This window comes from Hemitrygon akajei, chromosome 15 (genome assembly GCF_048418815.1).
Source record: "Hemitrygon akajei chromosome 15, sHemAka1.3, whole genome shotgun sequence".
Classification (NCBI taxonomy): Eukaryota; Metazoa; Chordata; class Chondrichthyes; order Myliobatiformes; family Dasyatidae; genus Hemitrygon; species Hemitrygon akajei.
In genome coordinates this window covers 75,324,255-75,338,453 of record NC_133138.1, presented here as the reverse complement: position 1 = coordinate 75,338,453, position 14,199 = coordinate 75,324,255, and the positions used below count along the sequence as shown (strand labels likewise).

The 14,199-nt window shown below is 39.1% G+C and overlaps 1 protein-coding gene across 2 annotated transcripts in view; it reads left to right on the top strand.

Moving 5' to 3' along the window:
- The window catches only part of LOC140739469 (lysine-specific demethylase 3B-like), a 119,916-nt gene that overhangs the window by 65,392 nt on the left and 40,325 nt on the right, over nt 1–14,199 (top strand). For both annotated transcript variants that reach the window (XM_073067792.1, XM_073067791.1), the window contains exons 13-16: nt 3,771–3,923; nt 8,063–8,170; nt 10,634–10,761; nt 13,639–13,966. In XM_073067792.1, coding sequence (XP_072923893.1) covers nt 3,771–3,923; nt 8,063–8,170; nt 10,634–10,761; nt 13,639–13,966 — 717 coding nt within the window. The remainder of the gene's footprint in view (nt 1–3,770; nt 3,924–8,062; nt 8,171–10,633; nt 10,762–13,638; nt 13,967–14,199) is intronic.

The window sequence follows — 14,199 nt, the reverse complement described above, 5'->3', positions numbered from 1 at the left end:
TAGTTTGGGAAGCCCAGAGCTCATATGTTTTTTACAGAAGTCATTTGGTAACCTTGCACCTAAATATTCAAAAAACATTTATTTTTATTATCAAAGTACGTATATAGAATACAGCTCTGGTATTAGTCCTCTCGCAGGCAGCCACAAAGCAAAGAAGCACCATGGAATCCTTTCAAGAAAACCCCAAATACCCAACACATGCAAAAGAACAAATTGTGCAAATGGCAAAAAACAAGCAAACGACATGTAGAGTATCAAACATCACACTAGGAGTCCAGTAGTATTCAGTTTAGTTCAGATCAATGCCATGCTGGTAATCCAGTGCAGGCTGTAGGGTCATTCTTCACTGAAGCACCCCATTGCACATCCACCCCAATCAAACCGCTCAAACAAAAAAAAAGAGTAACAAGAATCCAGATACACATGCAACATGGACCTAAGTCTCCTAAAATGAGTCCACAGTCTCACCAATCAATCCTTGCAATGTGGGTCCCAAGACTCTTGCACTTTCCTCCGACAGCAGCTAGCAAGAGGAAGAGAAGGACTAGTCAAACACAGGCAGACAGCACCGAACACCTGGCGTCCTCCACTCTCATACTCATCGACTCCAGTCTTGCTAGCACCTCAATCAGAGAGAAGCAGTGGAGTCAATTGTGGACTTGCGCTGTCTCTAGGCAACACACTGTGCGCCAAACCTTACTGAACTCCCTCAGAGATGGCAAAGTGCGAGATCATTCAGGGCCCAAAAACAGCTCATTAATATGTAAATCACAGGTTCCAATCACACACAGCTTAGTAGTAGAATCGTATTTGAAAGAAGTAGTAGTGAAAAAATAGTTTTGTGAATTGTCTGCAGGGTGTTGCTATTGATTGTGCTGTTCGCTAGCACCAACTTGTTTCTGATTCAAAGTTTAAGTGTTTTGCTATTGCTGTGCATCATTGGTCTGCAAGAGGAGGGGATATTCTAAGACAGCATGACTGGTATAGGAGCTGTGTACTGCAGACAAGATGGTTTATGCCATTTGAAAGGAGTTTTTCACTGTCTTGGAAAGTTACAAATTGTTTGATGAGTAAGTGTCCTATGCAATTTCTCATTGGTAGACATGTAGAATTTGATAATGGGATGCCACTGAGGCCACCAGTGCTCCAAACTTAGAGGTAACTATTTATTAACTGTTGATATCAAGCAATTTTGACCAGTGTATTTCAATCTACTATAAATATTTCTCCAACAAAGGGTGATATCTAGTTTGTGAGTGCATATGTGAATTGTGACAGTGATATTATCTAGAAAATCTCCCTTAACGTTTTTATCCTCAGAAGTTTAGAAAAATAGCATGGAAGTTCAAAGTTTATCAACTAGAATTGAGCTGGGCACTCACAATGAGTGCACATGATGCACTTTTTATACTTTCTACAGCAGTTACTCAACAGAGTCAAATATTGTAAATACTAAGAGTAACAAGTGCTAGTAACTCAACTGAGCAAAGGTTTCACCCTTAACCCTTCCATTCTTTACCCCAACATGAAATTTGTTCTTTGCTTCTCCCTCTCTACCCTTTTATCTACTGAATGCTTTCAGGCCTTTAGCTTCCAACTTCTCTTATTCCCTCCACCCCCCAATTCTCTCTCCCCCGTCCCCAAATTAGGCAAGTAGTGGAACTTCTTTAAATGACAGTTCTCCCATCTGATTGCACAATTTCCTTAACAGGATTGGACTGAACAAATCTTGTTGCCCAGTATCATACAGACGTCGTTTGCATTTTCATTTCTGCTGTATACTCTCCCACAAAGGATATTTCCAGCTGACTTCATTTTCACATTCTGCATTGTGCTACCCCCCCCCACTTGCACTGTGTAGCATTGCCAGCTGTGGTCTCCACTGGTCACGTTTCTACATTTTCATCTGGCTGCTTTATCCCTTAATCAACGCAGTTAGCTTCATTCTTTGAATTCCATTTCTTTCAATGTTTTTCTTCCATTCTCATTTCTGATTCTTCCTTCATTATTCTTTTATCCGGGTTAAATGGAATATGTATTATTATTCTTGATAGTGAGTCTTTCAAATTCAGAATAGCAATGAGCATTTGCAAAGGCACTATAGCCAATTATATAGGGTTCTGCGATAAAATGCCAGGTATGGACAAGAACCTATATTAGTATATTCAGAGGATCAATTGATCAGTATTAGTGACTTTGCAATGACACTCAGCAGGAAAATTGAAAATTATGAAAACTATTTTGAGCAGTACGTTCAGAACTTGTAATTTAAATACCTGCTGGCTACTTGAGAGTGAGGAGAAGGCTTAAGCTTTGGACCTGTTGTGCTAAAGTTGGACAGCAGCAGCACCTAATGTAGGGGAAGAAAGATCAGTAATGCAAAGGAGATGAGTCCTACTGAAGGTAATGTAATCTGACATTACTTTTGGGTGTGATTTCAGGTACCAGCACGTGATCAGAAAGTCAGAATGTGTCATACTTATGACACAGGAAGTTAAATAAAACAAACAAATTTGGGCCTCATCCAATGATGTCTTATGATTTCCACACTGCTCAAAACAGGTACAAACATTTGCCTGCTATATCTGATGGCTGGTATAGTGACTTAAATAATACTGGAATAGCTTCCCCAATATCAAAAGTAGATTTAACAGTTGTAGATAAAAGGTGAACATCAATTCAGAATGTTTTGCAGAACTGGGAAATAATATATAAAATTGCAGTTTGAGCCAGTTTATGGAAATTACTTGCATAATAGACTTTGATAGGTTCTTTAAATTCTTGTTAATATGACCAAAGACTGCTGGTGAGAATTGACTCATTTCTGACAAGTTGTAATCAATTGCTACAAATACAACGTCTCTTACTTGGGCCATGGCATTTTACAATAAAAATACATGGCATGGATTCTTTAATGTAATTTGATACTCAATTGAGGTGAAAGCAAATTATAAAAGATTGGCAATCCTTGATACTTCCAGCTTTTCTGTTATTTTTTTCCATGAGCTCTTAATACTGTTGTTTATTATTTTTACCTGATTGTTTCTGAACTGAGTTGACAGTTAAAAGTAAGTCATTTTTATGGATATTAGTAAAAACTGAGTATGACATTTTTCTTCCCTCGAGGGCATCAGTAGACCAGATGACTGGTTTATATAAGTCTGGTTCACACTTGCTATTACTGATAAAAAGCTTTTTATTCTGTTTCTTTAATAAAGTGAATTTAAATTCTCTAGCTACCTTTTGTATTTTTGAACTCTCAGAATTAGTAATGACTTCTGGATACTATTTGATGGTAATGGTACCATACACAGTTTCTAGTAATACAGAGTTGTGCAAAAAAGAAAATTCCCCCACCCCCATCCAGATGAAATATGCAAGATTGTGTGGGGTATAGATTGGGTTAATGCAAGCAGACTTTTCCCATGGGACCATGAGAGGGAGTTTTGTACAGGGTGGCAAGAGTATGGAAAGAGCTGCCAGCATAAGTGGTGGATACGGGTTCGATTTCAATATTTGAGAGAAATTGGATATGAGCAGTATGGAGGGCTGTGGTCCGGGTGCAGCTTGCTGGCAGATTAATGGTTTGGCACTGACTAGATGGGCTGAAGGGCCTGTTTCTGTGCTGTAGTGTTCTGTGACTCTAACCAAAGTACTTTCTTTTGAAGGTTTGCATTGGATCTACCCATACGAACCTGTGGCCTGTTCCGTCCTCTACTTTCCTCTATTGCCTATTGTGGATTGATTGTTGTGTTCTTTTTACTTTTAAGAGCAATTGGCATGGAAACGGGCAGTGCGCGGTATTCGAGAGATGTGTGATGCTTGTGAGACAACACTCTTTAACATCCACTGGGTCTGTCGCAAATGTGGTTTTGGTGTATGCCTTGATTGCTACAGGATGAGGAAGAGTCGACCGCCACAAGGTATGTGAAATGCAAAGAAACTTGTGATGCTGTGGTAGAGCCATTCCTTCTAGTGCTCACACTTAGACCTAATTAGTTAATGTAAATTTATTATGGAGAAGGTATGATAGGCCATAACTTCGTTAACAAGTGCCACGTGTGAAGGATCTATCTCATTGATAAAGCAGGCAACTTTCAGTAGCATTTCTTGTAACCTGTTTACAGAATTTTGTAAACTTCTCATGTAGCATGTTTATACCAGCCTGAGGTTTTTGTGCTTGGAAGATGCTGATATGTCAAATTTTTGCTGTAGTAAGGAAATAAATCTACTTGATCTGAACAGGGGTCCAGCATGGGGAGTGAAGAGGTTTATTCAAAAAGAGGGTTGAGGGGTGAGAATTCTTTGAATTAAGTTTAGATGCTTCACAATAAGGCAAAAGTAATTATTTAAAAGGGAACAAAAATAATGAAATCTGGATTATCCTGGATGTGGCGCAAACACCCCATGAGGCATTCATACGTGTTTGTGGAATTCTGACTTCATGATTCCATTTTGCATGGAGAAAAGTTTCTTAAAAATTGCATTCCAGAAAGATAAGATAAAACTTTATTTATCCTGGAGGAGTTATTGTTGTAAGGTTGCTTAGTCAGAAATGTATATTTTAAAATGCAAAATGTAAATATTGAGGTATGAAAAAGAATGAAAACTGTGCATTTAAAAAGTAATAGTGCAAAGTACAGATGTGCAATAAAACCATATACTTGAGAAGTTGTACAGTCTTACAGCCGCAGGGAGAAAGGATCTCCTGTGGCGTTCAATGGCGCACCTCAATGGAATCAGTCTGTTACTAAAGGTGATCCTCTGTTTGTTTAGTGTGTCTTGGAGCAGGTGAGAAGGATTGTTCATAATGCTCCGTAGCTTCTGCAGCATCCTCCTGTCAGACACAACCACCAGGGAATCCAGTTCCACCCCCAGAACAGAACCAACTTTCCTGACAAGCTTGTTGATTTCCTTGGCATCAGCTGCTCTCGTCCTGCTGCCCCAGCAGACTACAGTGTAGAATAGAATGCTGGTCACCACTGAGTCATAGAACATCTGCAGCACTGTATGGCAGATGTTGAATGACCTGTGCCTCCTCAGGAAGTACGGTTCGCATTGTCCTTCAAAATGTCTCAGAAGTGCAAAATAATGGAGCAACGAAGAGAATGGACAACTGCTTGCAGAAAGGAAGGAGGTGACAAGCATCTAGTGGGTTTGCTTATTAAAATGGAGAGCATAGAAGCATAAACAAATAGCTACAGTCAGAAGAGTAATAAAGCAAGGAGAACTATTAATCTTGGGAATATGAGCAATTGATGCAGATTCCATGTCTTGGTGAAATATCTGTTTGTTTTCAGCTGGAATTGAAAGTTTTGAATGATAGTTCACCCTCATGGTGCCACTGTAAAACACAATATCAAATGGTGACAAAATCTGAAAAATGTGGGTAAGCCATGGTTTATTTAGTTGTGGACTAAATTATTTCATTGGTTGTGGACATCACTAGCAAGGTCAGCATGTACTGCCCATCCTTAATCACGCCTGAGTGTTGGTCTGTTACATTCAAATGCTGAAATCTGAGGAAGATACCAGTGTCAGGAATTCCAGGATATTAACCCTAGTGATAATGAATGCATGGTTTCTAAGCTGGGTGCTGCTGAAGAAGTTTTAGTAAGTTACTGGAGTACATCTTATAGATCCTACACATCACAGCTAGTGAGCACTGAGGGAAGAAGTAAATACCTAAGATGTTAAGATGGAATACAAATCAAGCAGGCTTATTTGTTTTTGATGATGTTGTTGTTTGTATTTTATTGGAGAATCACTTCCCAAGCAGAAAGGCATTGGGATTTGGGACTAGGCAGTCAGTTTGTAGGAAAGTGATCCACTTAATGCTGGGTACCCAAACTACGACTTTGTAGCCAAAGTATTGATGTGATTGTTCTAGTTGGCATTGTCCTCAATAATATTGACGGCTGATTCAGTTATGGTGATCTGTGAAATGATGTGGGAAGTAAATGTTGGAAATAGTGAGTGTCTATTTTGTCTGGTGCAATATCTGCCGATGATTTGCTGTTTTAGTAACTGAAAAAATGTAAATTTCACTCTATATCTGCAAATATCCCCACTTCTGACGATAATGCTGGGAAGATGGGCATAGATGTTGTGAATGTACAAATGAAATACAGAGCATCAGATTTGGTTGGGAAGATGAGTTGAGATATAGCTACTGATTAGTGATGGGACTTGCCATCTGAGGCACTCTGAGATGAAATGCATGGCAAAAAAAAATGGAGCTCTGGATGTTGGCCAGCTATTCCAACCAAAACTGCATCGAACAGCAATAGAGGGAAAAGGCAAGGAGAAATGGCAGAAATCCTTAAGAAAATAGTACGTGTGGATTTGTGGATCAAGGTACTGAAGTATAGGTTCAATTCTGTTCTGATCTAGAGTACAGATGCCTGAGCATTACAGGGAATTCAGTAACGAGTCACTGGATTGATTCCTGGGATGGGGTATTATCCTGTGAGAAGTATGGTTTAGCAATCTGGGCATAGAGTCTCAGAAAAATGATAAAAATTCATTGAATCAGATAAAACTGCAATTGAATGATACAGGAATGATGTTTCCCAGGGCTGAACAGGTGTCACAGTCTTAAAATAAGAGTCAGTGTTCAAGACAAATGGGGGAAAAAAAGCTTCACCCAGTCTGTAGGGAATCTTCAGAATTCACTAATCTTGATAAGGCGACCCCTTGAAGTATTAAGGGGTATGGAGCATATTCAAGACCAGAGGTCCCCAACCTTTTTTGCACCGCGGACCTGTTTAATATTGACAGTATTCTTGCGGACTGGCAGATGGGAGGTGGGGGTGTGTGTTCAAGGAGGGTTGTCAAATACGGGACACTTGTGTTTACCCCGAGAAAGACTACCATGACCATGAAGCCTTGCGCAGTCACCGGTGTGCGCATGCGTAACGTGTGCATACATGACGTGTGCATGCGTGTATGTGCTGATTTTTTTCTCTACAAATCAGTTTTGCCTTGATCTTCCCGATTCTGTTAAGTGAAACTACACTGTACATACATTATTTCTACTTGATATAGGCTGTGTATTTATATCATTCCTGCTTTTACTATATGTTAGTGTTATTTTAGGTTTTATGTGTTATTTGGTATGATTTGGTAGGTTATTTCAAGTTAAACAGTGCGTGACAGGGAATGAGGAAAGGTGCAGCTGACTCATATTGTTTCATATCGTCAAATCATATCGTTTCCTCGCGGCCCGGTAGCACATGCTTTGTGGCCCAGTGGTTGGGGACTACTGTTCAAGACAGATTGTTAGAATTTTGTATATTGATAGAATCTGGAGTGGGGAAAGTACAGGAATGTTCAGTTTTTTAAAAAATGAGCTATAATCATAGTTAAAGCTTGGTCCCTGTCTTCTCTTGAAAGTGACTGAGTTCACTAGAAATTCTGTTATTACTGGAAAATCTGTTTGTAATATCTCTTCTAAAGAAAAGTAAACTAATGTGTATTAATAGGACAACTGAGGAGCTGGTCAGAATGGATGTTGACAGATATTCACATTAATAGGAGAATCTAGGGTCCAACCCTCAGATAAAGGGCATCCCTTTTAGAACTAAGATGAGGAGGAATTTTTTCAGCCAGAATATTGTGTGTCTGTAGAATTCAATTTTATGGAATGTTGTAGGGGCCATTTGGTGTACTTAAGGCAGAGGTTGACTGGTTCTTGATTATTAAGAGCGTTGAAGGTTACAGGGAAAAGGGAGGGAAATGGGGTTGAGAAAAATCAGCCATGACTGTATAGTGTGGAAACTGGATGGGCTGTATAATTTTTTTCCAATCGCTATGGCCTTATAACCTTCAAGAGTCCAGAAGATTGACAGTCAGTCCATCACTAAAGTTTGACTGTATGTAATTTAAAACATGAAAGATATTTTGGATGTGATCTAAGGTTAGTTTATAAAAACGTATTTTTATATTGAAGCTATTCTCCTTCCCAAGTGTTATGGGAATACTGTAAAAATGAGCAAAATGAGCACTGCAATATCAGTTCATTCTGTGTTGAATTGATTCTTTTTTTTCCTCTGCTTCTCAGTGGATGATGACAGTCTTGAAGATGAAGTTTTCTCTTGGCTGAAATGTGCTAAGGGACAGACCCACGACCCTGCAAACCTAATGCCAACACAAATTATTCCCAGCACTGGTTAGTATGTGATTTGTTTGTGCATGAAAAAGCTTACACTTATTTTTTAGTTTAAAGGATTGTTCTTTTGCTCAAGGTGACTACACATTTTTAAAAATTTCTTTGAACTGGTTCTTTATGCTGGCACATTCTCCAATATATTGATCTTAACTGAAAATTGCTTTAAAAGTTAATTTTTATTTGGATAATTACAGATTGTATCACTATGTTCAAAACTATATCTTACTTTGTGACTTAAATTTAGAAAAGAATTTAGCTTTTTTCATACTTGGCAAAATTCTGGAGGATATTCTTCCCTCCTGAATTTGTCAAAGCTGCTCTGATCAGAAGCAGTTAGATAATTGGCTGTGCATTTATGATATCAGAAAGTCAAAAAGTAAAGAGCTGGTTAAAGAATATGTGTACTGAATGAAATCTGTGACATTTGGTAAAAATTTAAATGTAAAAGTTAGTGCAGATTTTTTTTAGCAACACAGCTACTTAAGTTCCTTTCTCCTATCCCCACCTTGCAATGTGAATTTTTTTGAGGGTGAGACAGAGCTTTTTTTAATAGCATAAATAGTACGCATCGAGCTACCATAATAAGTCATATTCGAATGTTAATTGTTCTGTGTAAACCAGAAAGGATTTTTTTTTTTGTTTCTTGCTGTTTTGTTGCATCTAACAATGGGATTTGGAGAGTGAGTTTATTTGCAGGTCATTGTTGGGTAGTTATTGTCAAATTTACATAACCATATATTAAAACCACCATTATTGTAAGCAGTTCCTTAAAAATGTGCTAATTACTGGGATTTATGGTTCATCATTGAAATGTTCACACAATGTATGGGCTCACTTTCAAGAACTTTTTATCTCATGTTCTCGATATTTATTGGTTATTTATTATTATTTCATTTTTTTGTATTTGCAGTTCGTTGTCTTTTACACGCTGGTTGAACACCCAAGTTGGTGTGATCTTTCATTGATTCTGTTATGGTTATTACTCTATTATGAATTTATTGAGTATTCCCGCAAGAAAATGAATCTCAGGGTTGTATATGGTGACATATACTGAATTTCAACGGTTCAGAGGTCCAGTTTAATGTCAGAGAAATGTACACCAAATACATTCTGAAATGCTTTTTCTTTGCAAACATCCACGAAAACAGAGAAGTGCCCCAGAGAATGAGTGACAGTTGAATGTAAAAACCCCAAAGCGCCCCCCAGCTCCTCTCCCCCCACTGGCAAAAAAAAGCAAGCATCAAGCGCCAAGCACTTAAGCATGAGCAAAGCAATAGCAAAGACACAGACTTGCAGTTAGCCCAAAGACTTCACGTTTCACCCGGTATTCGACATACCACAGGTTCTCTCTCTCTCCCTAATAAGGGAGAAAGAAGTGTCTCCATTTTCCCAGCGAGTGAGGAGACATAACAAACAACTCACTGGTTTATGATGTTAAAAGTCCGTTGTGTCACTTTTTTCGAACTCTGTGCTTGAAGATCGCAAAGATCCTGGGTCTTCAGGCCCACAGCAGTAGATTTTCTGACTCCCCCAGTGACACTCAGGTCTCCTGCCGTGACACTGACCTTCGATCCACCCGTCTCGAGAGCCCCAAGATCTTAGGCTACCGAATTTGAGCCTGACTCTCAGGCCGAACCCTTGGCCTGCAGAACAATGGCCAGTTATGGAACCCCGAGAGTGGGTCCCATTCCCGCAAAGAACTGAAGTCAGCATGTAACTTCAGGTCAGAGTCTTCAAAAGAACCCTGAAAGGGAAAAATAAAGATATTAAAGATAGAAATAGAGCTGTTTCCAAAGATGCAAGCTAAGAGTTGCTGCTTAGCACTATTTTAACTTCGCTCTGCCTCCCAGGTCATAAATTTACTTTGAACTTCCCAGATATTAATTCTGTAATTGAATACAATCAATTTATCTGAGACCCAGCAGTTCATCCTTATTCTTTCAATTGTCACATCTGAAGGGGCGTTGAGCTCACACCGGGTAGATAATATCTTGGTTTGCAATTTGAAACTGGGACTTTTGATCAGATCCCACTTTGCTTTGCCTTAAGCGGTGTTATTAAGTTTTGTGGCATTGTTGGTTATTCTCTGCACCAGCATCCTTTGCCTGATTTCTGAGCATGTGAGTATTTCTTCACTGTGACTTTATTACACTACACACATTACATTCTGAAGTTGTATGGGTTTTATTACTTGAGCTATATTGAGCATTCAGTGACTTTCAAAGGGCTTCATTAAGAAATATAAACAAGAAATTCTGGAAATAATTGGACAATGTCCAATGAAATGGAAACAAATTTGTCATTCTGGGTCAAGAAGTTCTGATGAATTGATTATCAAACTGGGGCATAATTTTTCTGCAGTTGCCTATACAGAGCAGTTTCCAGCATCTGGATTTGCTTATTGTTTTTGCTTCAAAAATATGATCTGATTATTTTTGAAAAGATTAATTTTTTAATCAACAGCTCTATATGATATTGGAGACATGGTCCATGCAACAAGGGGAAAGTGGGGTATCAAAGCAAATTGCCCTTGTATCACCAAGCAGCTCAAGCCTTTACCCAAGCCAGCACCACCAAATGGAGTATCACAGGTAATTCAAATTCATCATTGTTACTCAGCGCCAAGTTTTCAGGAGGAGCCACTTTAAAGTCTACAAAATTCTATTTTAGTGTACAAAGTGAAATGTTGGTTAGCATTATTAAAATTTGAACATAATGGCAGTTTTGGAATAGAGAGAAGTTTGTTCCAGTTTAATCACTGTGTGGTGAGCAATGGTTATTTGAGAATAGACTTCCATTGAGGTTGTGAGTAGGTGCTTCTATCAGAATTAGACATAACTGGATGTGGCAGGGGAAAGGATTGATAGAAAGGATGCAAGATGTCTGATGTGATACATGAAGGGGAAAGGTGGTGAGTGATTGAGGTAAACTTGCATCTTTTGCATATACTTGTGCATTTATGTATCCTATGAACTTGAGTTTTTATAATATGTAGATCCCACCCTGATTTACATATGTGTGTTTTGTTTACAAGAATAAAATCAATAGTGGTTCAAGTAGAAGAAATTAGATATCAAAGCAAACTTGGTTCTATGATGGAATAATTCCATTGCTGTTGGCATTAGTTTTCCAGCTTATTATTGCTGTAAAATTCTTAGAGGGAATTGAAAAATCTTCTTCCAAAAGACACAAGCACCAGTGTTTGTGTGCCAAGAGTACATGTAATGGTGAAAATGATAGATTTGGGTAGTAGGGAGAAAAGGGAAGTGACTGGCATTGAAAAAGAGCTTAATTCAAAATTCAAGTTTGTTTAATGTCATTTCAAGTGCATAAACCTAAAGGAGAATGAAATAATTCTTCCTCCAGATCCAATGCAGTACAGAAAAAACAGTAAGATAAAGAGCAGTAATCTTAAAAACAATAAATATAAATACATAAGATAGCTTATACACATATGTCCATAAAATGATGCTAGGCACAGGAGTGTCTATACATAAGGTGACTCTAACAGGAAACGATAAAATTGAGGTGCATTGGGTTAGTGGTTGGAGGTGTTGCTCAGCCTTAATGCTTGGACAAAATAACTATTTGAGTCTGGTGGTCCGGTATGAATGCTATGTACTCTCATCCCAGATAGGAATGGGTCAAACAGAACATAAGCATAGTGGGTGGTATACTTCATGATATTACTGGCCCTTTTACGGCATCTTTCTGTATGTATGTCCTTGATGGTGAGTAGACTGGTGCTGGTGATATGTTGTGCTGTTTTGACTACCTGTTGTAGAACTTGCTGTCTGCGGCAGTGCAGCTTCTGTACCATGCAGTGATGCAACATGTTAGGAAGCTCTCTACTGCACATCGGTAGAAGGATATGAGTATGGACATGCATAGTCCAGCTCTTTTCAGAAAGTAGAGATGTTGGTGAGCTTACCTGATTGTGCAGGTTGTGTTCTGGGACCATGAGAGGTGGTGCGAAATGTGTACTCTCAGGTGTTTGAAACTGTTTTCACTACTGTGTTGCCAATGTAAAGAGGGATGTTCAAGTGCCAAAAATGGTCGGAAGTACTATTAAATATTCTGGTAAGTATTTAATATTCTAAGATTCATTCAATGCGGTGTGCTTAAACAATGGCAGTCACCATTTTTAAGAAAATAAACTTGATCTTTTAGTAGAGCAGAAGAATTTAAGGAGTAAATGTTCATAAACTTTAAGTTTATGAACATTTAAATCTCCATCTCATTAATGGTCTCCGTCGGTCGTGGTCGACCATGGGTACTGCGCCTCTGGTAGTCACTGGGAGTGGCTTCTCCAGGGCGCAAGCCAGGGCAGAGTTGATCTGGAGATCCGTCTGTTGCCCATGCAGTGGGACCCTCCCCTCTCCATGCTGATGACGGGTCCAAACGAACGATGAAAGTTGATAGTTTGGTGCCAGCAGCATCGCAGGAGTTGCCGTGCCAATGCTGGGTACAGCAGTCAGCCGCCTTCGGGACTCTGACTCCAGATTTTTCCTAGGGGTTTACTCCCAAAGCCTTTACCGTGAGCAGGTATAGCCGCAAGGCAGCGGAGGTTTGAAATCTGAGTTTTCCCTCTTCTAGATGAGCTACCATCCGTGGTTAATGAGCCCCATTTGCCCAGAGCAACTGGTTTTAAGGCGCCAGTGGCCCGCCTTTGCCCCTTCTCCTGTCAGTAAAAACAGCTCCGCCGGGCATAAGAACTATGGCACACATGAAGGCCAGGAGTTAGACTTGGTTGTCAGAGGCTGTTTGAGATGCACGCCAGGAAGAGCATTTGTTTAGCAGTGGGAGCTCATCCCCACTACCACCCTTAGTCTATGACTACCCTTGGAGCATCTCATTAATCATGCACAAAACTGTCAAAGCCTATTGTTAGGAAATGCAGACATTTGTCACTCATACAGTGTAAGTCCCTTCAGAACTACCTGCCACAGCGGGTTTGCCTAGGTCTGCAAAGTGCTGCATTCAGTATGGAGCTTCAAGTTCTAGGACTAGTAATAAGATTGTTACCTGGTGTGAAAAAATGGAATTGAAAAAAACATTTGAACTTGAATTTTTATTTTCTAGAATGCTGTAAAAATATGTTAAAATAAAAGGTTTGAAATTCTGATTTGAAGCAACAAGATAGTAGGAAGAATAGTTTTCAGCAAAGGTTCAAAACCAAAGGGGTTTAAAATTAAGTCTACAAGATTCAGAGCAAAGCAGGAGAATAATCCTGAGGTTATATAATTCACTGAAACGTTAATTGTTGAATCAGAAACAAGATACCTTTTAATGCTCGAATTGTATGGATGGATAAGGGATATGAGAAATTATAAATAGAAGAATTTGGTCATATGAAAGGTTAAGACTGTGGCCTTTTTTCTGTGCTGTAATTGCTGAGCATTTAAGTGTGGGAGTTTGTAGAACAGTAAGAGTGATTGAGTGTTATTTTGAATTCTGGACTCTTACAGCTTTCAAGCAGTCTTCCAAATCCTGCTCCTGCAGTTATTTCAAATGAAGTGTCTATAAGTGGAGGCTCTGTGATGTTACCTCAATCAGATGGCATTTTACCAGAGGCGAAACCAGAGTCAGCAGACATGCGTAACTGTGAAGCTGGAGAAGGCAATAACGTTATCCTGGGTGATAATAATTGCAATAACATGAGCTTTACAAGTGACAATGAAGCATTTTCCACCACATCGACACTGAAGGATGCAACACTGAGTTCAGCAGACACTACATCTGCGTTGCACTGGTTGGCTGACCTGGCCACACAGAAAGCTAAGGAGGAGAAAAAAGGTAAGGGTCCTTTTATATTCTATTTCCTGAGAATTTCTCTTTTCTGAAGCTCTTAGTGTAATTGAAAGAGATACTATGCTGATCATTTCTTTGGCATTAATGTGAAAGCTACAAGGTACTGTTTTTACACAATTATTTTTTGATTCTGTCATTACTCCCCAATGCTTTCCAGCCATAACATGATCAGACTTTTACAGGGAGGGCTGGTTTAAATAAGAACTGAGTCGAATTTT